The sequence below is a fragment of the Phalacrocorax aristotelis genome, chromosome 8 (genome assembly GCF_949628215.1).
Source record: "Phalacrocorax aristotelis chromosome 8, bGulAri2.1, whole genome shotgun sequence".
Classification (NCBI taxonomy): domain Eukaryota; kingdom Metazoa; phylum Chordata; class Aves; order Suliformes; family Phalacrocoracidae; genus Phalacrocorax; species Phalacrocorax aristotelis.
The window spans coordinates 5,931,163-5,958,796 of record NC_134283.1 but is presented as its reverse complement, the minus strand read 5'-3'; the positions used below and the strand labels follow the sequence as shown (position 1 = coordinate 5,958,796).

The 27,634-nt window shown below is 37.8% G+C and overlaps 2 protein-coding genes across 5 annotated transcripts; one reads left to right on the top strand and one right to left on the bottom strand.

Annotated features, from left to right (window-relative positions):
• Window positions 1-2,339: 2,339 nt before the first annotated feature.
• Window positions 2,340-17,410, bottom strand: CMC2 (C-X9-C motif containing 2). 3 transcript variants are annotated; one of them, XM_075101311.1, is made up of 5 exons: window positions 17,259-17,367; window positions 14,370-14,541; window positions 10,348-10,484; window positions 6,009-6,080; window positions 2,340-3,910 (listed from the first exon to the last, which is right to left on the bottom strand). In XM_075101311.1, exons 3-5 carry the CDS (start codon window positions 10,426-10,428, stop codon window positions 3,836-3,838), a joined length of 228 nt encoding a protein of 75 aa, XP_074957412.1. In that variant the 5' UTR covers window positions 10,429-10,484; window positions 14,370-14,541; window positions 17,259-17,367; the 3' UTR covers window positions 2,340-3,835. The 3 variants fall into 3 exon arrangements, with proteins under 3 accessions (XP_074957412.1, XP_074957411.1, XP_074957413.1); XM_075101310.1 differs by lacking the exon at window positions 14,370-14,541 and having other exon boundaries at window positions 17,259-17,410; XM_075101312.1 differs by lacking the exons at window positions 14,370-14,541; window positions 17,259-17,367 and adding an exon at window positions 16,981-16,999.
• A 58-nt stretch (window positions 17,411-17,468) lies between these two features.
• CENPN (centromere protein N) lies at window positions 17,469-26,497 on the top strand. Of its 2 annotated transcripts, none has more exons than XM_075101308.1 (11): window positions 17,469-17,664; window positions 17,881-18,062; window positions 19,106-19,151; window positions 19,901-19,957; window positions 20,347-20,423; window positions 21,981-22,157; window positions 22,858-22,959; window positions 23,531-23,588; window positions 24,029-24,141; window positions 24,761-24,884; window positions 25,173-26,497. In XM_075101308.1, exons 2-11 carry the CDS (start codon window positions 17,892-17,894, stop codon window positions 25,286-25,288), a joined length of 1,041 nt encoding a protein of 346 aa, XP_074957409.1. In that variant the 5' UTR covers window positions 17,469-17,664; window positions 17,881-17,891; the 3' UTR covers window positions 25,289-26,497. The 2 variants fall into 2 exon arrangements, with proteins under 2 accessions (XP_074957409.1, XP_074957410.1); XM_075101309.1 differs by having other exon boundaries at window positions 17,491-17,664; window positions 24,032-24,141.
• Window positions 26,498-27,634: the final 1,137 nt, after the last annotated feature.

The following is a 27,634-nucleotide window of genomic DNA, read 5'->3' as shown; positions in this document are numbered from 1 at the left end:
ACGCATTCTTTTAAAGCACAGGCAGTGCCAACAGTAAGAAATTCCTGACTGTTGAAGACACTTCGCTCATGTGGTGTAGGGCTTTGGCAAAGCGTGTAACACGTCAGAAATATTCATTACAGTGATTCACAATTACAGTAGGCATAACTAACTTTTCAGCTTCATATTTTAGTAATAGTTATTCACATTAATCATTCCTGTGGAGTGTGTACCAACACTATATTTCTTACAGGGTTTTTCTGAGTAAATCCTGATTTTCAGGAAGTTACGCGTACCTACAAAATTCACAGTCAACTCGTCACTGTGTTTGAGAGCAATTACCCCAACTGTTTGAATAACCAGTGCATCAGCTTGGAATCAGATGGGAAAAATCAAGTGGCTGGAACACTCGCAGGACTACAGTCCTCACCCAAACTGTACAAACAGTCAGCTCAACTGAATCGAGGTTTTACTGCAAGGTCTAGAAACTAGACATAGTCTTTATCTGCACCAAATACCTCTGCCGTAATTCCTTGAGGGTGTTACCAACTAGAGTGAAACAGGGAAAGACAAACTGTATATTCATAATATATTAGCACTCAGCGCTGCAGCGTAACGGTAATACCAGATTCAAATGCTGTTGTGTAAAGAACCGTGCAGATACGGCACGTTTTGGCCCCTTAACGCCAAAAAGTCCAAAAACAAGGCAAAAGAGATGCAGGCCATACATGAGAGGAGATTTAAAATGGTATGAAAAAATAGTACACGAAAGCCAGTATTACAGTTCTTTACCAACACAGTTATTAATTTAACTGCAAGAACGCATAGATGAAGGTTAAATTGGATAAAGACTAGGTGGTGATGTCCTGAACTTTTATCTCCGTCAGTGTGGAGCCCACAAACACATATGCAATAGGTGCTGCTTATGCTCTTATGCTCGTGAGGCAAAGCTATGCTGTGCCAGGGCACTCACTGCAGATTAAGGGTGTCCTAAGTGAATTTATAGCAAGCTAGCCACTGAGCACTTGCTGGAATATATCTGACATTAAATTCCCCTGACAGACAACTAACGTTTCAAACTATCCCTAGCAGAATTGAGCACGGGTACAGTGATCTCTGAAAGCAGAGCTTAACACCAGAGCAAGAACTAGCAATGCTTTACATATGTTATACTGCTGCTATTCAGGATAGCTTTCCTTCTACTGAAAAAAAGTCCCCAAGATGTCAGCATTTCATTTCCCAGCAAGAGAAAGTGCACTACCGATAGCATGATTAGGTGTTTCTGGTAGAGCTGGAGGGATTTTGCTGGGTAGTTATCACTCCCATGCTCCGCACTCCTCCTGTCTGTGTATTCTACAGACTTGTGTTGCAGTTGAATGTGGAAAAACCTCTCTGCTTTGGCCAGGTCTGTATTACAGCTGCCATTTGCCCCTTCTATTTATATTTCCTCCTTATTCACTTTCCCACATGAAGTGCCTAAAAGCTTCTCATGTTCTGTTGTGTTTTCTGGCACAACAGAAAATTCCATCAGATTTCTTCTCAAACTTGCTCTTCCAGAAAGACCAATGGGAAAAATGCTTCTATCCACAAATGACATTAAATAAAGTGTCTTCAAAGTCCTTATAGATAAGGTTTATTTCACCCAGCGTGTCTCCTATTCACCACTCAGCTCACTTCAGGAAACCACATGTACCGTTTCACCCATATCTTCTTTCTCTGTCAGATAAATTGTAATAATTATTACACTAGTGTTTCTCAGCTTCAAGATCACATTAGCAACATAACCTCTCTCTCAAAAAAAAAAGAACGAAAAACAAAACCATGGGAATCAATGGACAATCTCATACCACACTACTAGTGGGCAATTAGCAAAGAGAAACAGCAGGATGAATACGATCGTACTTTCACTACATAAACGAAATTCAGCTGTAAATACTGCTAAATGTAGTCCAAAGTATCAACAGAAAATGTGCATGCCATTTGGTCTTTAATTCGTTTAGCACATTGATCTTTGAAAACATGATTCTGACTAATGAGCTGTGTTAAGTGGCTCTTGGATTCTTATTTTGTTGCTATTCTAGTGAAAGATCTGGACTCACAGAAGCTGATGAAAGAAAGAAAAGCTTCAGTGCTTCTGCACTCAGATATCAGGTTCTCAACCTAATCTCTAGGACAATTCTCTATTTATTTACTTAAAGATTACAAGCATCACCAAATCCTATTTAAGAGCCTGCCCGAAGTAGATTTTGTCATCACAAATGGAAGAAGGATCAAGGATGCAGAGTTCCCAGTTAGGGAACTTCACTATAAAGCACTCTTCAAAAGTGTTCTGAAGAGTACCAATAAAACAACTCCACCACTTCCAACCACTCAAGTATTTAATTCAAATAATGTATCATTTACATGTTCTAAGAAAGCTGACAGCATGATGCAGAAAAAATTGCTTCAGTTTCTCTTCGAACTTTCACTGAAAACCTTTGTGGTTAAGTTTTACCAATTTAACTGGGTCCATCCAGGTACTGAAAAATAAGTAAAATTATTCTGTGTAATTAATCTTTCAAAATAGATCACAAAATATAGCTTTCTTCCAAAAATAGGTACATGTACTAATTTCAAGATCGAGTGTCAACAATGGTTCTTACAACAAACTGGACCATTCATTGTAGAATAGGCACCCTTTCTTCAAAAGGTTCAAGACACTTAGTATATTTGGCTCAGTAAAATTTATTTTTTTAGATAGTCTTTTGTTGCTAGGCAGAACAGAAAAGTCATTTAAAAATAAGGTGAATCCGGCAGACACCCAGTGAAGCAGCTCCATCACTGCACAAACCAACACAGGTTTTAATATCAAACCTTCTGAATTCAGAGACTTGTTGAGGACTTTCTGCAGTTTGACAGCAAAACAACAGCTCTTGTAGGCTAACAAGGCAACCTGGTTAGCACAATACTAGTTGACTTGAACAGAAAGGCAAGTTACGCTTTGTTTCACTTCAGTGTGAATTTTCCTTCAACAACAGTTGTCATAACTTGACTTCGTCTTTGTACCTGAGTATGTGGAAGAACTATTTAGCTTGTATTTTTGGCAGCACTCCTCTTCAAAAACCACTCAGCACACGTTGATTGTACTCAACAAAAATCAAGGCAATGCTTTGTAAGTCCCTGGAAATGTTCCATTCTGAATTTTTAAAGCCGCTTGCTTTGGGTATGATGAACAAATTGTCTTACAACAGTCTACACTGTACATATGGTTGGCAGGAAGGATTTTTAATCTTCTCAGTGGAGGATGGTAGTTTCATCATTTTAGCTCCAATAAAAATACTAGAACTCCAATTATTACTTGATAGGCAATTTCCAATTTCAAGCCACATCTGTTTAAAATTTCTTTTTGCTAATTCATTTAAGCAGTGTTATCACAACATTACAAAGAGTGATGGAAAAGTCATGCAGTGTTTTGCAAGAAGAAAAGAAAAAAAAAACATGAAAGAAAAACTGCCAAACACAAAGAAATAAATGCAGCTCAACACACGGTAGGGAATAGAGCAGCCTTGAACACAATATTCCGCACACACTGATTCCTCATTACCTAACAATCATAACAAAACGATGCCAGAACAAAGACTTGCCATAATAGTTTTCTTTTAGAGGTCAAAAATTAAGTTAAGTTGTGAGTGATCATTTGTTATATTTATTTTTTTCCACAATGTTTGCCTTGCTGGGAATGAGAATGTTTTAGGTGCGTTTATTTTTTCACCATTTCACAAACCGCAGGCTGAGCACTGGTGATGTGGAATAAGTATTCTGTCAACTTTCAACCGAGCGTCCCTGTTGAGATGCAGCTGTTCAACTGCAGCACAGCTCACTTCTCTGAGTTTTTGCGAGCATCAATTAGCTTCCGTCGTATCGCCTGGTTCCTGGCCCTGTTTTCTTCATACTGGAAGACAGATAAGGAAATTAATAGATCAGCTGTTATCATTAAACAGATAAGACAAATTTAAAAGTGTAGAGAGCTTTTATTACTTAGGAACAGAAACAATATCTTTGATGGATGCATTAGAAATGCAGTTCTTGTTAATATCTATATATTGGTTCATTTTTACTTTGAACACTTATTTGATTAAAATACATGTTTCCAAGTTTGAGGTTATTAAGCTAAAGAGTATTAGAACATTCTAATAAAGAAGATCCAGTTAACATGGTGGAGGAACTTAATTATACAGCCATCTTCTATACGATAGCTACACTTCACACGTGAACCAGGAAAAAAGTTGCATCACTGCTATTCTAAGGCACAGGTCAGGCTCTTCTTCTAAAGATACTGATAAATGTGTGTCTGCCTTCTGAAATATGAATTTGTCATCACAGACTTGGTCTATTTTTGATCCTAGTCGTTAATTATATGCACAGATAGAGTTAGTATATCATGATGAAAGGAACAAAGGCAAATCTGGGTTGAATGAGGGGAAGGTGTTTTGGGGTTTTTAATGGTTTAAAAAAGACATGCAACAAAAATGGGACTCCAGTGTAAAAGGGAAACAAGAAAGCCTTCACAGTGTAGATACATGCGTAAGGCCACTGTGCTTTCAAGGGTGCCCCTACACGAGCAAAAGCCTGAAGACTGAAGAGCCTAACTTTTCTTTGCAGCCAAAAAGGAAACCTTTTCATGGCTAAAAGGAATGAAAAATTAAAAATCAATGCAAGATTTGGTATATATTTCATGAGAATCAAATTATTCTTGGCCTTAAGTTAGAGCATCTATATGTTCAATTTTTTAATAATTGGTATCAAGAATAAAACCCAAGTAACCCACAAAAACTCAATTCTCTGTAGAATGTAATAAACCACTAAGGAGATTGATTTTGGAAAGGATTTGCAGTTTTTCACTCATTATACTGATTGGTTTATGACTGAAATAATGGCCTGAAACATTACTTAACATTTACAGAATGCTTAACTTTTCCCCATGCCAATATTTATTTTTTCAATAACCCATCCATGTTTTTATGTAGAATGAGAACAATGAATCTTGAAAAGCTACATCTGTACCTATTCTATACTTGTAAACAGCCTTTCAGGGGCTTCCTAGTAATGGCATATCAATGTAGCCATATTTTAAGAAGGCAGACAAATACAGCCATCATGAACTCCTTTTAATATAAAGGCTTCAATGGAACAAAGAAAAAGAAGATTACATGGAAGGAAAATTTACTTCATTATTTTCCAGATCTGTGCTACAGTTTTTACAGGGGAAGAAAAAACTGGTATTTGAGACAAGCAGATGAAATTAATTCCCATTGACAGAGGGAAAAGAGGGGGCCCAAACTGTCCTGGCTATCGTGCACTTGAAGTCTCCTTTTTTAAACATGACTGTGAAAATTATGTCAAAATTAGTAAGTATGATTTCAAGTTAAAAGATATATGAAGAGTTCATTTCTGTGTTCTGTCAAGTAAGCATGACAACCACAAATACAAAGACCAGCTGATACTCTTCTGAAAATGTGCCCATTAGCTAATTAATCTGCTTAAACTCCTAGTGCCTTCCATTCCTTCCTATCTGCAGATGTTGCACAGCAATGAGTAGGTCCTAAGCAGCAACATTTTCATTTAGGGTCTAACTCAGCAACTCATCAAGTAGTTCCAGCCAACATAACTGACTCCAGTGATGTGTTACACAGAAGTGACCGTTACTGTTTTATATTCTATTCTATGCCAATACCACACTAAAAAAAATTAAGAAAAAGTCAGGAGCAACCTGTGAAGTGTCATTCCTATTTGCAATATCTGTTTGGTTAAACTGTGTCTTTGCCTATTTTTGTATATTCAAAATAGACCATGCCATTTGTTAAAGCCAGATTTTACCTGACCAATTTATCAAAAGAAGTTTAGATTTGGTCTCAGATGCCCATTCCAGGATGTGCTTACGTTTCAAGGCCTATTTATTGATTTGTGCTACCTAGTAAAAAGCAACTCTGTTTCTATCCCATGAACTTTTTGTTATTAAGCATTTAACTCATAGTAAATTTGTTTCTTACCTCCTTCTTTAAGCACTTCCGCATCTCACGGTCAATGTCATTGCAGTGGCCAAAAAATTTCAAAATGTTGTGCTGATAAGTTAGGGAGAGGAAAAAAAAAAAAATCACAATTCAAAGGTTTCTTCCTCTGAAGCTCTAAATTTCTTAGAAGTCACTTACATTTTGCAACATATCTTGGTCTTCTCTTCCTTTTCTCTTTTTGTGCAAAGTGATGCTTTGTAATTTTACTGAGTAGCTGGAAGTTAGAGCTCCTCCTGAACTTCATTTGAGCCACCCTCACCTTCCTGAAAGTTGAAGGAACTCACCATGCTGTATAACCAGACTGAAATAGGACACCTAAGCTGAAGCTATGAAGTCAAAATGTAGAACATACATTTCTATTGATCTAGGAATCAGTCTTACAACCTTCACTCACATTAGCCTAAATGATGTACAAAAAATAAATATTATGAACTCCAGTTTGTGGTATAGAAAGATGCAGGGAGATCTACAGGCATCCTGGAGGCAACGTCCTCTGTACTTTAGTTTTCGTTATTTCTTCATGGCCTAGAGAGGCAAAGAACTTGCTGCTACATCATCCCAGCCACATGAAGAATATGTTGTGGGTCCAAAAGATGCAGGCACTAGGCTTAGATGACTGAAATGTTGGAGCCAGTATAAAAAACAGGGGATTAAGTTTTGCCAGGTCTTGCCGTTAATATATAAGATGCATTTACCATCTTTACGACACAGCTCAACTGCAGGCCTTATGCATACTTAAGTGTTACTTAGTTTCTGAAAAACTGAAAGCATTGTCCTCACGAAGGCATTCCCCAGCTAACCTGATGATATTCACCATAAAAATCTGTCCTCTTAGCCAGCGTTTCCTGAAGTAATTTCATATTATCAGCCAACAAATCACTGTCAGAATGCATTCTTCTAAAACGACTACTTTTTCAGCGTGATGCTTGCTAACATGCCATAGAATCTGGTAGCAGATCCTGGTAGCAGAGCATCCAAGCAATTCAGAAGACCTGAAGGAGTGGAGATTTTAGTATATTATTTACAACTATACAATCAATAGGGACAATTGAAAGACTAATCTTTCAGAGAACTAATGAATTAAAAAAAAAAAAAAGACCATTAACAAAACAGACAAAAATGAAGTCACTTCCATATTTCAGAGGGAAACCTATGCACATTTCTGTAGCTGATGAGCAGCCAGATGGATTTATGCAGGTAATACAGGAACACTATTAAGAATTCAGTGGACAAGATTTCAGCCAACAGAACATGACTGAAAGTAGAAGTGGGTTAATAAAGATTATGACAAACACTTAACTATAGCAGGGCTATAATTAGGTTGTTTATACTGCTCTGCTTTATAAAGGGCATCAGATGACACTCTGAAGCAGTTGCATGTGATAAATGGTCACCTTCCTACAAGCTGATCTTGCTTTTACAACATTTTCATTTTAGCTAATACAGATTTCATTTTGTATTCTATTCCCGCACCTGCATGTTAAATTTCAAGGTGAGCACTCACATTTCAAGCTAACTCCACTCTTACTAGTGCATACAGTGAGTTGAATCTATGTTTATTTAGCCAGATTCCCAAGCTGTCAACTTTTTGGCTGACATTATCAGGAAAAAAGAATCAGTTTCTCAAAAATAGTTATTATGCCTATTACAGTGATACAACTGCAAGACAATACGTGTTTCTTTCAGCTACCATCTATAAATATAAGTCTCTTTAAAGCACGCACTCAGCACCAGAGTGGAGTTGTTAAAAAAAAAAAAAAAAAAAAAAGAGACATCAAATAGGAATCCCATTAACCTCTCCTCACTAGATGCAAAACTTGATACAACGGGCAGATTCTAGACTAGGAACAAAGTAAATCAAACTGACTGTTGTGAAAATGCACACATGGGACACCCAATTAAAAAATGAAGCTTTTCATCCCTCAGGAATATTAATTTAAATTGTAGGTGAAGGTTCTTAGGACATTTTGTCATTATAACAAAACAGTAGGTAGTCGCTTTAACTAATTAAGATCACGGACTTTTCAGATTTCAGTGACTTCAATTTTAAAAGAATATTTCAGTACATTCCCCTTGAATTTTAAACAAAAAGGTATTGCTTCCTTTCAACTGTGTGTGAAAGAAGCCATCTTCACCCTTTCTGTTTTGAGAGTGCTACACAAAAACCCTCTCATAGTTGAGCACAGAAGTAATTCCTCTTCATATAAAGATCAAACTCAAACAAAACCAAGAGAATATAATCCTGTGCATGACTATTATTGCTGCTCCCAGTCCCTCCATAAGTCAAATTGGCAATAGGTTCCTTTGAATCACTTGCTGCCAAGGAATTCAAGTACACCTTTTAGTTCCAGTTCCCTCTTAAACTCAAGGTAGTCTAATAAGCTACATTGTACAGAAAGCCTATGATGCTTGCATATTAACATTCATTTTTATTTGAAAAAAACAAAACAAAACAAAAACAAATAACCAAACAGTCAACCATTACTTTCAAGTTGTAAATTAGTATTTCTGGATTCTCTGGTCAAAGCACAGAAGGCCCAACTATGCATGTATCAAAAAGCAGGACAAATCCAAGTGTACTTTCTTTCCTGATTGGCTTCGCTTTCACAATTATGAAAAATTAATGACAACATTTAATTTTATATTGCTTATAGAAGTTTTACTCTCCTCTTAACCGATAGTCATTTTATTTGGCAATCCTTTTGATACCATAGTAGTTAATGTACAAGGACAGTCTTCTCACTTAACCCTGGCTACTGAACACTTGTAGCTACATTACAACATTAAAGTTGTTTAAAAAGAAATCATCTAAAAAAGGAAAAAAATTAAGTCTCTACAATCTCTCAAATTACTCAAAGCATTTTTAGCCAAATTAAAATTTTAGAACTCAGACGAAAAGCGTAACTCTTACACCCAATACAATTACTTTTAAAGCTTGGGGATGTTCTGTACAAGAACGTTTTATCTTAGGTTTAAAAAATTCAGACAGTGCATAGGAACAGACAGGCACTGGCATGGGAAGTACCAGATATGAGATGGCATCAACAGATTCCAGCATGTTTACATTTCAAGATACTGCACTACAAGTGCCAGCAAAACCCAATTAAATGTTGCTGACCAAACCCAGTGCAGTATACTCTCTGCGAGTGAATTTTAGTATTAGAACTCTGCTCCCTTCATTGTTGTTCATTTAGAAAGCATAAGAACATGCGGTACTGCAAAAGTTTTCTTATCTGTTAGTTTAGCTACTTTTAAATCTGCAAAAATGCTGTTATCCCTCTTTCATACAAAACATTCATCTCTTGCGTATCGTGTACTATCAGCCTTGTTTTTCTTTCTGTAATGACTTTTGCAAGGAAAAGTTTAGAATTCCACTCACAGCAGTAAAGCTAACATACGTGTTGCCTTAGAGCTTATGGATAACTGCATTACAAAAAAAGTAAAAACACCACATCTGAACACGGAGGTGAAAATACTGTAGACTGCATGTAATGGTGTAAGCCATTGTTTTCACATTCATATTCAACATTTAAATATATTTTTGTCTCAGTGGAAACTATGAAATTGAGCTTTTTATGCACTAATACAGAAATATCTCTCTACAGAATATCTGTTTAGAGTATACAAGATAAACAGGAAAATAACAATATTGCGACAACGCTGCAGATAGCTGTCATTGCAGGGGCTTGACTTTTCTACAACTAGGGGTTTACTACAAAGCAAATTTTAAAAAAAGGCTTTTAATAAACGAGTGTGATGAAAATTTTATCTTCTTGAAGCAACGAAGAGCCTTGAGAAGTTTGAAGACAATTTGGTAGGTGCCTATTAAGAAGATGGAAGTCAAACAGTAACTCACATTTAGCTCTCCAAGCACTGAATGTAAGGCATGCTGCATGTCCGGCTCTCTGTCAACACATCTGCTTATAAATAGACTGAAGCATCTGCCCAGTGGACAGCTGAAATATGGAAATGCTGTGAGCATACAAAAAGAGGGCATTTGGAGTTGCTTTTATTACTGTTTTTTGAGGGGCACACAGTCCTAAAAGGTGCAGAAGTTATTTCAGTTCCTAAAACAGGTCCAGATTTGTCAGGCTGTAGTACAGGGAATTTTAAGGCATGTTTTATTTCCTAAAGAAATCACTGGCAAAATTTTACATCCGGTTGTCAGCTACCTCTTCAGTGAAAATGTACTAGCTACACTTCATGGCTGTTCTGCCTAGAGGAGGTTTTTCTCTCTATGATCACATAATATTCTCACTAATTTATCTGACACTTATTTCCCCACCCCACCCACTCTTCTCTGCTCAAAACTCCTTACCTCCTTGTGGCACTTCTTGAGCAGACTGATAACTAGGTTACATTCTTCACTGTGCAGATGAGGAGACAGGTCTGGATGCATCTTTAGTTAGGGATAATTTTAGTAGTACAAGGACAAGAATCTGAGAAACCTTCCACCTGCCAACATTAAAATATGAAAGTAACTTGAAAGCTTGAGCTAACCACGTAAAATATTATCACACAGTATTATTTTAACAAAAAATATTTTAGATCACAATGCAGCTTAAAATGTATAATTTATATTACACAGTTAAAGTAATTAAAACCAGCACGTCTGTTGTTCTACACAGCCCAAATGTTAAAAGTTAACTAGAAGTCTATATTCTTTGCTATCATGGACATAAGCGTACATTTGGGATTTTAATTTTCAGGCACTCCCTACTAGCATTAATCTTTCTTGAACTGCAGATTATCTTTTCACTTTCCTACCTCAGTTTTCTTCTTTCTAGCTTTAAAAAAAAAAGCTAAGTGTATGTAATTTTCTTTCTACCTTCTACAAAGCAGGATCAGAACAGGAAGCACAATGATATTTTATTACAGCACTCTGAAAACTGGCATCTTTTTTAGTTATCTACGTGCTTTTTGAAAAATCCTGATCCAAAGCACTGAAGAGGCTTTAAAAGCCAGTACTTAATCACTTCATTGAAACGGTAATGTGTTGGGGTTTTTTTAAATTATGCCCAATTGGCATGTCCCATCTTGCAGCTTCACATTTTTGCCTCTTGCCCTTTCACTGTGCTCCTCTGAAAAGCATCTGGATCTTTCTTCTACATGAATCCCCCACTCCTTCAGATAGTGGAAGACAGCATTTAGGTTTCCCTCAAGTCTTCTCTTTAGAATGCTGAAGCAGCCTGGGTCCCTTAACCTTGCCACACATGCCAGCTGTTCCACTCTCCTGACCCTCTTAGCTTCCCCTTTACTGGACTTGGGTTTTTTATGATCTCTGTTACACTGTGGGGCCCAAAGATGAACACAGTATTTCAGATGTGGCCTCAAGACTGCCAAAAAGAGGGGAATAACGATAACTTCCCTTGACCTGCCTGATACACTTCTAACACAGCCCAGTATGCTGCTAGCCTCTGTTGCTGTGAGGGTGCACCGCTAAAACATGTTTTAACTTCATGTCAGCCAGGACACCCAGGTCCTTTTATGCAGGGTTCTGTGGGGCAGGAGGCAAACTGCATTCAGGAAATAAATTTTTATATTACATTCCATTTAAAAGAAAACATATTCCCAGAAGTAATTTTCAAGATCTTTTGTTGAAAAGGATGAAAGCATCATATGATAGCGGCTGAAATAAGATGACGTATTTGTTGTGGAACATCACTTCAGAAGTGAGGGAAGAGGAAAAGTCCAGTTCATACCAGGACAAATGGTCTCCCCGTGGCAAAATTCTACTTGCATGACCCATACTGCCACTGAATTAAAGAGATGCCTTTTGTTTGTTTGTTTACTTAGTATTTTTGTCCTTCCCTCCTCCCAAAGAGATCACCTTGCCAGCTGCAATACATCAGGCAAATACCACTACAACTTGTACCAAGTAGCCATCACTGTTTTAACACTCCAGCTAAATAGACAAGCTAAACACTAGTAGCCAGCGGTCAGATTTTACAATTGCAAAATCCCAATATTCAGCTGCAGTGCTGGCAGCTATAATCTACACTGCTCTTCCTAGAACGCTGAAGTAATATATTTGGCTTGAAGAGGTATGTACACTAACTTACCCCATATTTCCCTCATGCGTTCAGCTTAACAAGAGTTACATTCCCACAAGCAAACTAAATTCTAAAAATCCAAACAGATTTAAAAGCCTCTTGAGAGCCATGAGAATATGTTCCACGTAGTGTTGCAAACACATGTAGTAATTCCTTTCAAAAATCTTCCCCCATACTATCTGAAAGTCTAATATTACACTACATATACTCTTAGCACAGAACAAGTTGGAAACCGTACAAGTTGCTTAAGCATTCTAGTCAACAAATTAACAAATGAACCTTTAGAAATATGACAGCAGGAGCATGACTGTAACAGCAAAGTGATTAAGAACCCTGCTGCGTTATTGCTACCAGCTTTTGATTGCATGTCACACAAAGTCAATATGTTTTAAATTTATCAGTAGATCTTTTTGATAGCACTGGAGTTGGCATTCCCGCGAGAGGGTGACCTGCTCAATGACTGCACGTTACTTTAACATGTGTGAACCCAGCTGATTATTAAATCTCTTCATCATTCAGCCTCCAACTGCTCTTCCTAAAGCTGTCTTCCAAGCTGGCTGTTTGAGAAGAAAGCAAGACCTGTGCCCTGGTGAAGTAGGTAGCATGCACACCAGCACAGGCCAGGAAATCCAAGGCACGATTTCAAGGAAAGGCTCATTATTTCTAAACTAAGATTAGTAATCACTGCCATTGTTTACAGAATTATTCTCAGCTAAAGTGGATGAAGACTATCAATGCCACAAATAGATAGGTGACAGTGTACTTCTTCAATGAAAAGCCTTCTAATGACTCGAATAGGTTTTCCAATGGCACCTCTTGCAGGACACATACCACAGATCAGAGGTCCTAACTGCCACACCAGTTCGTAGATCAGTACTCCTGAAATTCATTTTCAAACAACATTCAATATTAAAATCTTTCAAGTTCAATTACCAGATATGGTACTTAGCTCACGGAGGCTATGATGGATTAAAGTAACAAAACATCTTACAGTGGTCATGGAGGCTGAACTGGAGCGTTTAAGTACTTCTGAAGTTCATGATGAACGGTGTTATCGGTGCTCAGTATTATACTTACATTAGCAGTGTCAGATTAGGCAGTGATCTATAAATGATCAGAGAAGGCTAAAATGTTTTTGCTGGAGGGGAATGACTCTAACAGATGAAAGAGTTTCAAGAGTCACAAAAACATGTATGAAAAAAGGACAGGATGAGCTGTTGGTTTTCTTAATTTCTTTTAAATATGTTCTAATCTAAAATAAAGATAACAGGTTGCCATCTTACCAGAATTTAAGTCCACATGGACAGAATTTTATATAGGTGGTAGCTCATAAGGAATCTAAGTATGAAAAAGTACTGCGAAAAAAAAAAATTCATAGAAAGAGACTGGGAATCAGCAACATAAATTGCTCTGAGAAAACTACTAACAGAAATGCTGGATAAAGAATGTCAAGGTAAACATGCAATTGCTATAGAAGAAATATTAGCAGTAAAGTAGAACAGCAATATTAAGAAAATAGAGGAATTGCTTTAGGAGAAAAATTGACTGCAAATTGTTACGCATACATTAATATCTGAAGTGACTATTTGGGGAGAAGTATTTAGATGAACTCTTAACATAAAGGCACTGACATATTTCGCTGGGTTGCACAAAAATGTTCAGCCCTTTATTGTGTTTTATACAAGATTGAGTTCTGCGCAGTTTTCCCTTCCATGTTAAAAATTACATTACGTATGCATCTAAATGCCTTAAGAACTAACTGCAAATTTCTGGACATTATTAGCCCTGAAAGTAGAGCACACGGAAAAAGATGATTTATTTTTCAACTTCCTTAACCAGTTTCTAAATCTACACTATCCTTCAGGGGAAAAAAAAGAATTAAGACATTGTCTAGTTCCAGTATCACATTCTGCGTGGTTTAGCTTAAGGTGGGGAAAAGATGGGATGTTCTAGCTTTATGGTTTCAAACATAAACCAGATTTTTTTTTTTAAATCAAAAGCCTAAACTTCAAAATTCTCTGACAATGATACCAAATTTCCAATGACAATATTTTTGTTTAGAAAAATAATACTTACAAGATAATTCCTTGCATAAGCAATCCTGGACGCTAAGCATTTCACATTGCTAAAGATTTCCTAACAGGAATCACATATAAGTTAGCAAGAAGTGACACTCATCCCTAATCTAAAAGCCTATCTGTAAACACGTTCAATCCATTAAATATTTATATTCATGTGCAAAAGGAACCAGCATGTATTATGGAATTCTCAATAAAACTGTGGATACCTAGCAAGTAGGCAGAAACCAAAAGGCTGTCTAGAAAGAGGCAAGAATGCTGCACGCATTTCATTCGCATTCGTGTTAAAACACCAAAATCCAGGATGAAGTGCTTGTTTCTCTCCACTTGCTCATTTCTCCTCCTGACCTCCTTATGGGAAATAGCAGTACAGGAACCTCGCTGTGTGGAGAAAGAAGTGCGTTTGGTACATTCCCGCTTCCTTCCCAAATGAAGCATGAGATCAGCATGTCAGGAGTCCAGGGAAGTTCCTTCCTTCTTATAGAGAATCTTCCATAAATATAAACTAACCAGTGTCCAGATACAGAAGGAAAACTAAATTAGGTTGTTGTAGTCTCGCTGATTAGCTTAATGCTTAATATTTCCATGCTTGGGGGATGACAGTGAAAGAAGAGGTTTAAATCTAGATAACTGTTTCCCTAAGATGCTTCTTCCATATTTCATTAAAACACATTAGAGTGTTTCTAAACCAAGTTTTGCTATTTTTTCCATTTAAAAAGTTGCACACTAAAGTAGTTTAAATTTGTGAAGTTTCTAATGTCAATAGTAAAACACCCCCTAAGCCCATGAATTCATGTTGCTCAGAAAAATGACTTCTTAAAGCAAAATGCAAATCCTTGTTTACCAACCCTGAAGATGAAAAATTGCATCTGAGCATCTACATTGCTAGCCATTGGGCTCCTTAACCAGAAATACAGAGTGAGCTTTCTGCACTACTACGAAACAGAGATTTGCTGTGCACACTCAAATCATACCCACAAGGCGGCAGCATGACCATGTGAACGAGAACATGCACTAACAGCGACGGGCGAACAGATCTGCGTATTCCTATAAAGTTCACTCACCACGTGTAACATTTACTGTTGCACTTCATCCTACTGCCTAATTTGAGTAAGACCAGCCAGTTTTGGTTTATGTTCTCAGTTACACAGTACTGTTCTGTTTGGCTTTGGAGAAAAATACTTACAATCCAAACAGCTCTTCATTTACTCTAATCATGGCTGTTTTCTGTAAGATTATATGAAGTTTTAGCAAAAAAAAAAAAAAAGGATTCAGCTCCACACCTAACTGGTTGGTGTTACCTGAAGATATCATTCATGTCACTTCAGCAGAACTGCATTTCTAGTATTATCTTTCTTACAAAATTTAGAAAGATTTTTTACAATAACAGCTTAGAATACTCACAAAATCAATACAGTGGCATGAGAAATCACAGTTGATTAACACTATTTCAAAAAGCCTAGGGAATACTGAACTAAGGACTCTTTCTAGCTTTTAATAAGATGGTTAACACCTTCCAGATCAGGATATTAAAGTATTTATGCTGCTATCCTTAAGGTTGTGATTAGGCACATTGAGAATGACCCCTAACTTTCCAATGTTTCCAAGAAATTTAGCCAGACACCTTCACTTTAATAAACCAAGTTTAGCTAGATCTTATAAAAATTAGTCTCAACCTTTTGAATTTCAGTCTGAAAACTAGGCATTAGTTTTCTAATGTTACATATTAGAATGCAGGGGGAAATCATTTAGATACATATCTATAGACTCATAAACAGTAAGGAAATGCAAAAGGGAACGGAATTATGTCCACTTTTAAAATGTTTTATATTATGTAGATGGCGTTTACTTTCCCTGAACCTAAACAGTAAGACTGACTTTAACCGCCTTTTTACATGACCACTTTCTGCCAACAATTCAACATTCCTCACATCAGCAGAATGAACGCTTACCTGCTGCTTTTAGTAGCAGGTACCTACATCATACCTGATGTCATAGTAAAGCAAGTTAAAAAGATGTTACTGCTAATGAATAAAGCAAGCTGAGCACCAACTTGAACACCAAGTAATTTCTACAGTTTTATTTCTGGCTAGAATAAATGATCAAGTAAAGCACAATGAGGCAGCTTCACCTCCTGGTAATTATTTAAGGTGGCACTGATAGAACAAACATCAGCATAGTTACTGAAAAATTAGTGGGATATTTTTATTATAATCTGCAGCAAGTCACACTGCAGAATACAGCATTCTATCACAAAAGATTACTGCAGCAATCTCTTTCTCTTCCTGCTATGTCTATGAAGACAAGACTATACAGTCAAGAACGGCAAGACACAGCCAGCACAGAAGTAAAGCATGCTGAAGATGAGGTGCTGTTGCCAAATCCCTGTTTTGCAAGCTGCTCTCGTACTTCAGCCGCATCCACCAGACCAGGCTTCATTTCACCGCTATTTCATTCATTTCCCAGTCAAGCAGGGAAGAACATCACAAACCTAGTGCTGATAGCAGGATTTCCTCGGTTACTGTAAACTGCTTTTCCCCTTCTGAGAGAAGGGGATCAAGAGGATCACGCTCCCCTGTTGGAAAAGACGGGATCTCATCCCTTGAGCAGCACTTGGCAGACACTCGGTACTGCTGGCGGAGCACAGCCTTGCCATCGGGTGAAAGGGGCTGCTGCACCTACACTCTTACCAACAGTTACGGCGGGAGAAGAGGCCCACTTAACTAGCCCACTCCTTTCAGTCTGTAGTTTCTCAGTGCTCCCAGGAGTCCTTAACATAGCCATAGGATACACGCAGATGCAAGGAAAAAGCAAGCTTACGACAGCCCCAATGGAGAGCCCCGTGTTCCCACTCAGAACAGCTCATTTAAAAGCCCTCCTTGAGCCCTGAAGGAGGATGCGAGGTGAGCAGAGGGTCCCAGCAGCTGGCCCCGAGCTCAGACAGGGCAGGGTTCCCCCAAAGGCAGTGAGGCACAGAGAGAGGGAGGCGGGGAAGGCGCCTCCCCACACGCCCCTCTTTTCCTTTAGGGATAGAAAGGAGCAAAGCTGCCCACTCGGGTCCGGCCACAGCCTCCCCTCTCAGCCATCCTCGCACTTACTCCAGTCCCCGGAGGACGAGCCAGACAGGGAGGCAGGAGCCGCGGGCAGCGGGCCCGCGCGCAGGGCCGGGCGGAGGCGCGGTGACCTGGGCAAACCCCACCGGAAGCCACCTCAAGCACCCGCCGGTTGCGGGAAGGGCCCACACCGCGCCGGCGCGGGGCGGGGCGGGAGGCGGGGCGCCTTGTGATTGGGTGGCTCTGGCAGCCTGCGGAGTCTAATTGGGCGCTTCGAAAGGCGGGCGGCGGTTGGCGGGGCGTGTGGCGGATAGGCAGGGTCGCTCCGCTCTGCGGGTCTCCTCACGTCTATGTCCGCTGCCTGGGATTCCACCCTAGACACCGGCAGCAGCAGCCGCCCCGGGCGAGGGCCAGCGCTCCCTTCTTCTGCAGAAGCTCGCAACGGGCCTCGGTGAGCGAGGGAAACTTGTGAGGGGTTGGGGAAAAATGGCTGTAGACAGCGCTTTAACTCGCTGTTGTTGATACCCACCGAAATGTGTGGTAGTGCTATGCTTAGGACTGATGTCAGCGTTCTGCTAGTCGTGTCTAGGTGCAGCTTCGTACACATTACAAAGATGTAGGTGAGTCTGCCTGTGCCTTGGTGTTCTTTAACGCTTTAACTTTCCAGGTGGTTTCATTATGGATGAAACTGTTGCTGAGTATATCCGAAGAACTGTACTAAAAATGCCACGAGATGAAATCAAGACAATGCTACAGAAATGGGGCTTCCTCTCTGAGGCACAGCTGCAAACTCTAAATTTCTGTCAGGTGAAGGAGAGCATTTCTCAAGATGTTGTTCAACTTTGTGAGGTAATCCTTTCTTTTGGGAACTGCCTGTCAGTGACATACAGAACAGATGTTGAAGCACCATCAAAAAAAATTCTGAAATGAATTTTCTTTGGCCTTAACAGGGCATCGAATAGCAGTTTGTAGTTTGAAAAATGTAAAGCTGAGCTGGTAATGCTACCAATTTTGTCTGACTGACAGGAGTACAGGATTGACCCTTACTGAGTACAGAAGTGCATGTTTTGAGCTCTAAGAAGATAAAAGCTCAGTGTGTTAAATCTATTTAGTATGGATAATGATAGCAGTAATTTATATCTTTTAGACTTTCCAGATCATGTTGAAAAATTCTCCTTCGCCAGAACTACTTCTGTTCTGTGTCCTGTAAGGAAAAACACTTTCTGGTCTCCTCCCGACATACTCTGATTTTGGTGTACTAGAAGTCTTTATGTTTAACATCATAGCCCAGATAGATACAATTATTACCAATATATCTTACATTCCATAGCTTTTTGATTAATTCCATTTGAATTTCATACTAAAATATTAATTACATAGGGAGTAGATCAAACTGCAGGCAAGAAACTGTTAAGTTACTAGTGTAAGATAGCAAGTGTCATATCTTAAAGTACCATTTGTTTCTGAAACATTCTTATCTGTAACAAGTAGTGTCATAAAGTTTCTTTAAAAACTTTTCATGCTGTAAAGGTTAAATCCAGAGGAACGAAGCATGTTAAAATTCCTGATGGCTAAATACTAGTCACTGTTGCATGTCATGGATACCCTTTAATTTTATTTTCTATTTGTACTTCATACTGTAAGGACAATGTTGTTCTTGTTGCCTCCGCAGAAACACTTAAACCTTGCTGAAATAGCTTTCAGTGTTGGTTTCTCAAAACTGTATTGTGTGCACATTGGGGCCAGGTGTGGTGTCTTTGACGAGAGCGTACATGCTGTGGACTTCAGTGCAATGTAATTTAAAACTACCAGTACTGAGACTCTTCACTTACTAAACAGTCTGACAGAGCATTCTGGACTTGTAGTTCACTACACACTGTTGTTCTTTCCAGGAAAATTCTGCAGACATAAAGCAAGCAGCTGTCCTAGACATAATTTGTAAGTAAAAAAATGTATGCCAATAATATCTTTATACTTTTTCCAACTTGATAACATGCTTAATTACATAGCAATTGCCCTAGTGAGGTACAGATGCGTTTAGTCTAAGCAGGTTACATTTTAAATGATGAATCTTATTGGATCAGTCCTCTTCTTTTAAAGAATTTTCAAAAGCTCAAAATCAACAAAAGCATGTTTGCCTTTTCTGAGGTCTAAATAGGTGTAAACTGTGGTAAGCTACATCCAGCACACAGTTATAAATGTAGAGACACATTTGTCTCCAGTATGCACCGAACCCTAAAATCAGTAATATCGTGCCCCAGTAGGGAATGATGTAGGCAAAATTATCGGCGAATACTCCAGGTGGAACTCTAACTTCAATATTAATTCACAACTTGATTATGTAATAGTTTAAATCTCAAGGTTTCTTTTAAGAGTCTACACTTTTTAGTTTGACTTTAGACTGAGTTTTGATCAGTTTAGGTAAAATCTTTTAAACATTGAACCTCAGAGATACCCTTTATTAGTTGCTTAACTCAGTTAAAGATTTTCTCATCTCTTAACAGAAAACTATTTTGCTTTTAGGTCTACTACGAGTGATATTTTAAGAATGTTGACTAAATTATATTGCATTATCAGAAGTAATCTTTTTGAGATAACCTGGTCATAAAACCATTCTCAAATTCTTCGTCCCTTTAATTACTGTTTAATAATACATGATGTCATTGAGCAATTCCTATTTTTTGTAGACAACCACGTCTACCCAAACAAAAGAGTGTGGAGCGTTTACCAGATGAACAAAACAGGTAAAATGCCTTTCCTTGCTGTCATCTCAGTTCTCAGCAACTTACTGCAGCGCTGCCTCATATCATATGTTTTACACAAATATAGTCAAGTCAATGGAGGTATCTAACTATAGTCTAGTGTGGATTTTTCAATAGAGGCATCTTTAATGTTTTTAGACTGCTTTCAATTAACTTCTCAAGCAACTATTAGAAATTAATAACTACAACTTTAATATTAACCTTTTCTCTAGTAATAATGAAGTTCAAATTTTTAATATACAGCTTTTGTATAAGACTATGCAGCTATAGCTTTTTCTGCTTAATTTTGTTTCAGCAAAACTGTAAAAATGACTTTGAACTAGTTCTTGTAAACACAATTAATTCTAGTTTCTTTTTTTCTTCTGTTACAGGGGAAGAAACAGAAGTTTTTGACTTAACAGATTTCAAAAATAAATTTAAAAGACGACTTCGGTCAGCCTTGAAAAATGTAAGAATAAATCCATTCTAAGTTTGTTACACAGCTCTGGTGTCAATAGATTGTTTTTGTAACTTTAACAAGGTATTTTTTTTCTTAGTCTGCATCAAAAAATAAATGGAATTATTCGTTTGGGAATGGTAGGAACTGCATGTGAAACAGGAAGAATGTATTGCATATTTGATCTAGCAACTTTACAATTATGCTGGAGTGAAAGAAAATGTAGGTTTGCCTTAAAATATGACAGGCTTCAAGAAAGGCAGTATGTCTATGTGTTCTACCAAATCTTTGCCCTCTTTGAGTGCACGTGTTGTCTAGGTGAGTTGATATTGCTTTGTCCTGTTACCCAAGAACAATACACAAACTACAACAATCAGATCGAACAGAGTATGGAGGGAATTTGAAGTAGCCAGTAAGGAGGGCAAAGAAGTTCAGTTATGACTTAGATTAGTAGCAAAACTGTACACAGTTCCTTTTAGTTCTGTTTTGAAATGGTATTTTGTGATGGCTGTGAGAGCCTGGCCCTGGTATTTAATTACATTATAATGACTGAAAGACCACTGTCAGTGGCAAGAAGCAGTTTCTAGGCTACAGAAATGAGCATGGTAAGAAAAAAAAGGAGGTACTATTATCTCACTCTTTTACTAAGCAATTTGCAGAAGCCTTTGCTTGCTTTAGCTCACCAGCTCCATTTAAGCAAAGTAGCAGAAAATGCCTCTGGCTAGTTAGCTGTGCCACTTCTTGATGCACAAAGGATTCCCACTGACAACAGGAGAGGGCAATAAATACAAATCAGACTAACAGATAATCAGCTGCAGTTCATAAAGCTCTATATAATAATAAATTGTTGCAATATTTTTTTAATCCACAAAAACTTTGAGAAATAATTGTGGTCCAGCAATTTAAACACTTTATGGCCTACTTGGACTAAAAACTAGACTCCATGTGCCTCAGTCAAAGGGAGGGATGTGGGTTTTTTATTTTAAAAGAACTTTTCCCAAACTTAAATCACCCAGACTGAGTCATGGTGAAAAGAAGTAACAGAGGAGGAAATCAAGAATAGGAAAGGGAATTTGCTTCAAATTTCTGACCATGTATTCTTGATAAATAATATATTTGGGTCTAAAATCACAAGTTGCTAAAAATTTTAGTATCTCAAAAATTGGACATATTGGAAATACTGCCTCTAGCCCTCCATCTAAAGAGACCCCTTGGTGTTGTGCTGTTATTTTCCCAAAAAAGAGAACCAAGGCTTTTGTAATAAGCTATTTTTATTTTCACCCTTCAGAAGAAAACGTACATCAACAGGAACAAAAGTAATATTAGAGTTTGAAACGTGATTTCCGCCCCCCCCCCCCCCCCCCCCCCCCCCCCCGCTTTGTAAGGTTACTGTTTTTCTGTGGAAATTTAATTTAAATACAACCCTGACCACACTAGTGGGATTTGTTTTTTCTTCAAGCAGTGGTGTACTGTTATGTTTGGGTCTTGTGAACACAGCGCTAAGAGAGAACAAAATCTTTGTGGATGCCTGAATGTGCTGGTAAATCAAAGCTTTTCTTTTTCTATTAGGTCACCATCAACTTTAGAGAATATGAGGATAATGCAATCTGGATTAGAATTGCCTGGGGAACGCCATACACAAAACCAAACCAGTACAAAACCAGCTATGTTGTGTACCATTCACAGACTCCCTATGTCTTCATCTCTGCCTCAGTGCTTAGGAGCAACTTGCCTCTGCTATGTCAGGTACTCCGACAGACTCTGACTTCACCACCGTCATGTAGAGCTATAATTGTGTTACCCTCTAAGAGGATGGGTAAAGATTCATCACTTAATGTCACTTACTAATTTACATAGTCATTTTTTTGCCTCATGATAAAAATAGGGCAAAAAACACATCTGTGACCTCTGGAATGGTGCATTGTGAATAAATTCAGTTTGGGATTTTGCTGACTTTGAATTGTTCTAATTTCTTAACTAAGTGTTAGGCAGTATTCAGTTGAATTGTCTCTTAGAAGTTGAAGAATATTACATCAGCACAGTTAACATTAAGAACTAAATGTATGAGCTCATCAAGGAATGCTATGAATTAGTTTTAAAAGACTTTGTCAACTTGTGGTCAGCGTTGGTAGGTTTTTTTTTTTCCTATATTTAGCAGACTTCTGTATGAGTAATGTAATTATTTTATTAATCTGTTTGTTTATTTTTCAGCTGATAAGTCTATAGGGCTTATCTGGTTAATCCTGTGAATGCTTTTAAATATTAACCTAAGCTTAATAACAGTCTAGTCAACATTTTGACAGATAGGAGAATCCTGCTAGTTGAACGGCAGTTGCTTACCTTGAAACAAAAATGTCATAATGTCTAGAAATACTTTTTTTTTTCTATATTATAAACACAGTGGTGACCAAGACTGCTAAAACAATTTCATTTTTTTTATTTAAAGGCCCTGGTTGTTGCTTCCAATTACTGTGACATCTGTGAAATGGAGCTTCGAAGTCATTCTTTAAACTCCCTTAAAGATATTGTGTTCAAGAGATATAGCCAGGTGAGCCACTTTACAAGAACACCCTAAGCTAAGTCTTGCTTTTTGTTTCAGGCCTAGTTCTTACCCCCTAGCGGGGGGGGGGGGGGGAAATCACCTCTTGCAAGAGACCATCAAGTTAAAATAATACTGAGCTACTGGGGTGGACAGCCTTTCGCTAAGGTAACATTACAGTGGGGATGTAATTACTTGGTATCCCACCTGCTTTTTACTATTGTTATTCCTGATGGTTAAACTTGGTCTAAAAACTGTGTGAACAATTCAGTTGTAGGACTTCTTTAGCATAGCTTCACTAGGCTTCCTAGAGCAATGACTTGAGGGCTAACAGAATGGGCACTTACTCTGCTTGTCCATGTAAAACTTGCAAATAGGGAAGTGTTCACAAATATCATAGGATGGGCATTCTTTTCTCAAAATAAAGCCAGGATTTCTGACTTCTAGTAACTCTCAAAAATTGGAAGAATACTCGCCTTCAGAATGAAAAGTAAAAAGAAATCTGGAAAGTTCTTTTCAGATACAGCCTCCAAAAGTGGAAGAGAACTAAAATCTCTCTCTTCTTTCTCTCTCCATTTAGAACTTCCAAACGTACTGTCCGAGACCCCTACAGGAAAGGCCTGCAGCACTAGAAAATGGTATGTATATTTTAAATTAAACGGCAGTTTGAATGTCACTACTGCTAGTTTCCAAAATTAGATTCATAATAGGAAATGTACACCTGTTGCATTGACATTACACTATCCATCCCTGGTGGGGTGCCATGATACTGACCATGCTAGGAGAGGTCCGTATTCCTCATGACTGTCACTGGACACAGTTATGAAACCAAAAACACCCAATGCCCAGTATCTCCTTTCATATTAACTTGGGTTTTTCTCTTGGTAAGAATGGAAAATATAAATGATGGAGACAGCTAGCTTATGAAAAAAAAGATCGTGATGAATTCTTTAAAATTACTATCTTCAGACTTTCACTGGAATAATCACCTGATCAGAGAAACAGTATTGTATCAGCTGACAAAGTTGTCTTTCTGTTTTTTGTTTTCTCTTCTCTTCTCTACTCTCTTCCCCTGCAGCAGATTTAAGGATAATTCAAGAAAACAGAAATGAGAGAGAGAAAATAGAGAGAGTGAATCGGGAAGTTTTTGGTGATGGTCCCCTACCAAAAATTGAATTTGCACAATATAAGGTAGTAAAACCAAGAAATCTTGTTTTTATGATTTCAGTGTAGTGGTAGCTACATTAAATTGCAAAATGAAGCAATATTAGATTTAAAAATAATTTTACAAAGGACGTTTTAAAATTAAGTATCTTTAAGAAACAGATTTGTATTGAGATTTGGTCAGACTCCTAGATTGTGTTTCAGTCTTTCAGCCTTGGGAACTAGGCATTTTGACTTGTTTTTGTAATAAAGGTAGACTTATATCAGCAGCATGGTGAATCTCTGAGAAATTGGGGTTATTTGAAGAACATACAAAGCTCACACCACACGTAACACCATAATTTAACTTGGACGATGCACAGATTTTATCTGACGAACAGATATATTGGAAATTCTAAGAGAAAATTAATATTTTACAGTATTACCGACCCGGCTGCCTCTGTCAGCAGAGAACTGTTTACCACATGGTGGCACCCTCTGATTTTATTGAAATATTCCTCCAGCTGGAATCATGTTAACATTGCAAATAACAGACAAATAGGATACAGTCTTGTTACGTATTACATTTTTAATGTAATGCTTAAATGATAACATATAAAAAATATATTTGTTGCTTATACTCCCTGGTTCAATTTTGTGTTAACAGCTTGAGACGATGTTTAAAAGCGATCCTAAAATGAATGTTTTGGATAAAAAAGAACCATTCAGATGTCTGGTCAAGTTTTCTAGTCCACATCTCTTAGAATCGCTGAAATCCTTGGCACCAGCTGGTAAGTGTTCCAACGCTATACAATGGTGGAAAAATCTGCAGTTAAATATCATCTTACATTCTGCTTGTATCTTGCATAAGGGAGAACCTTCCTAGTTTGTTTAGAAATACATAGAAATTTAGAGAATAAAAAAGTTACCGCTACAAAAATTTAGGTTTAAATACATACCAGTTTGTTCTTAGAATTATTCATTTGTAGATACATACTCAAGCTGTGTTTTCAGTTTTATAACAATTATGAAAGGTAAATATTGGTTGTTAAGCTATAAATACCTGTTTCTCTTTCCAGGTATGGCTGATGCACCACTTTCACCGCTACTTACATGTATACCACAAAAAGCTAGGAATTATTTTAGAATTAGAGAGAAAAAAGGTTTATTTCCAGGAAGCTTTGTAAGCCCTTAATTTATAACTGATTCATAGAGAAATATACAATGTATTTCTTAATGGTATTAATCTAAATCATCATAAACTTTAAACCATATTTTTAAAAAATAACTTACTCTGATAATACCTTAAGGTTTTTCCCAAATTATGGCTGTTTTGAATTACTTTTCCACACTTCTTTTCAAGAGAAGAGTTAGCCCTTTCCTTAATAAAAACCCATTAGCTGTGAGGTTTAAAAAGAGATCACGGTTACTTTAAATTTAAATGCAATGACTCCTTTCAACTGTATCTTCATAATAGTATTTGTGATGTTAAAGCTTAATAAAGATACAGCAAGACAGCTGTAGCCATTCAGTTTACTATCATAGCTGTAGATGACAAAGATATTCTAGGGGGCCACCTTATTCTGTTACACTGCTGAACTGGAGCCAAAATATGTGCCCCATTTTGAACACATGAATAGTCCCATGAAAATAACTGGGACTACAGATCTGCTGGTCAGGCATGTTTTTATTTTAGTAGATGAAGATTAGGTTCAAGGACCATTACAGGGCATGGGGAAGAAGGGACTCTTGGAATATAGATGTCAGTAAGAAGTTTCCATCCAGCTTTAGTGGATATTAATTCAGATACAGGGTTTAAACACACCAAGGGCAACAGCCAGTGACAAATACTTAAAAAAAAAAAAAAGAAAATCTGTCTATTGGTATTAATGTCTTATGAAATTTTATCTTGGAGTAATACAATGAAACAGGCAATAGCTTTTGAGGAAAGTCCATGGTTTAGAATATTTCAGTTAAGATTTGATCCTTCTGCAGTCCTTGCACGTTAGCACCTTTTTTGTGCTAGGGGACACATAAATTGCAGAATCAAGATGGCAACATTCACTAATGCTAACCACTGCTTTGCAGTGCAGTTCTTCAGAGTTGGTAAATTGTAATTGGTGATTATATGTATTGCTATGTAACTTTCTGCATAATCTTTAATTTGAGACTGATTTCATCTGGAGTCAGTTATAGTGTACAAGTGTTTCTTTCCTTACTCTGTTACCTGGGAACTTTTTGCATGTACTTTGTGTATATGTAATTTCCGATGTACTTCAGGTATGCCAGTGTGCAGAGACAGTCTTCATAACTTCATGGCACAGTGTAAATATTTTGAGAGGTTGTTTGGGAATGTTTTTGTTTTTCAAACTGTAAATAAATGTGTAAATTATGTCTCACAGAACTTTGTTTGGCCGACTTAGTATGTCAAGTCATGTTTCTGATTTTTTTTGTTTTGCTCCTCAGCATCTCTATGTAACTTGCACATAAAAAGGAGTTTAGGACTAACTGCTGGTGGTGTATTTTTAGGACTTCCACCTCTGATTTAAATGTTAATTTGAAAAAATAGTAAATGTTAGGATTCTGAAAAAATTCCAGGTTTTGTGTGATACACAAAATGTGTGACAGACATCAAGAGTTAGCTCTTAATGTCTCTCACTCATACCCTCATAGAGCCTTCTCGGCTCTATGATTAACACTTCAGTATGCATTTCACTCTCTACAACTTCCTTCCTAATGCTCTTTCCCAAGTAACTCAAATGTCTGAAATGATAATGATTTACCATAAGGGTAAAGCTCCCAAATGCTTTGAACCATGGCGAGTACCTGGCCTGCTGCCTGTTTCTATCTCTTATTTCTGGGAAAGGCAGTCTCCGTTCCCTTTTTAACAACCAAAAAGTTGGTCTCTGATTTTCAGATATACAATTAATCTCTACCTTCCTCTAACCAAGGCTCTTATGGGAACTACGCAGCAGTTCCAGGCAAGCAGGCATGTATTTATAAATCCCAAGCGGCAGAATGCATGCAGTGAGATGACAGGGGCTGTACAACGAGCACAAGGCCTTGGCCCAGCCTGGGAGCTACACTCATCACCCCATTCTTCCCCACTTAAGGGTGGGCTCTGTATTGGTAATGGGTGTTTGTGGTGGTTTTGGGGTTTTTTTTTCCCCTCTTGCTGGCTAAGCTTCAGGGGGAAAAACTCCTGTGTGTTATAATTGGTTCTTTAAAAGGCAAGTCTACATCAGTAAATAAATGCAAAATATCTGATCCATGGAGGACACGCTGCAGCCCTATCTTCCCACAGGAGGGTAATGGGGTGAAGGTTGGTGCAAGTGCTTTTTCACATGCTCTAGCTCCATCTCCTCTCTACTCTACACTGTAAATTTTTTTTTTTTGCTGTCAATCAGAATTACTAAGGTTGGAAAAGTCCAAGACCATCACATCTGACCATCAACCCAACACCATCATGGCTCTTAAACCATGCCCTGAAGTGCCACATCTACATGTTTTTTGTAGATCACCTCCAGGGATGGTGATTCTA

Coding starts and splice junctions, on each gene's coding strand:
- CMC2 (XM_075101310.1), bottom strand. CDS start 10,428: ATGCATCCAGACCTGTCTCCTCATCTGCACAGTGAAGAATGTAACCTA. Junction 6,081..10,347: donor TCAAGAAGTGCCACAAGGAG/GTAAGGAGTTTT, acceptor CTAACTTATCAG/CACAACATTTTGAAATTTTT. Junction 3,911..6,008: donor GGAAGTGCTTAAAGAAGGAG/GTAAGAAACAAA, acceptor TCTGTCTTCCAG/TATGAAGAAAACAGGGCCAG.
- CENPN (XM_075101308.1), top strand. CDS start 17,892: ATGGATGAAACTGTTGCTGAGTATATCCGAAGAACTGTACTAAAAATG. Junction 24,142..24,760: donor TTGAATTTGCACAATATAAG/GTAGTAAAACCA, acceptor TTGTGTTAACAG/CTTGAGACGATGTTTAAAAG. Junction 24,885..25,172: donor GAAATCCTTGGCACCAGCTG/GTAAGTGTTCCA, acceptor TTCTCTTTCCAG/GTATGGCTGATGCACCACTT.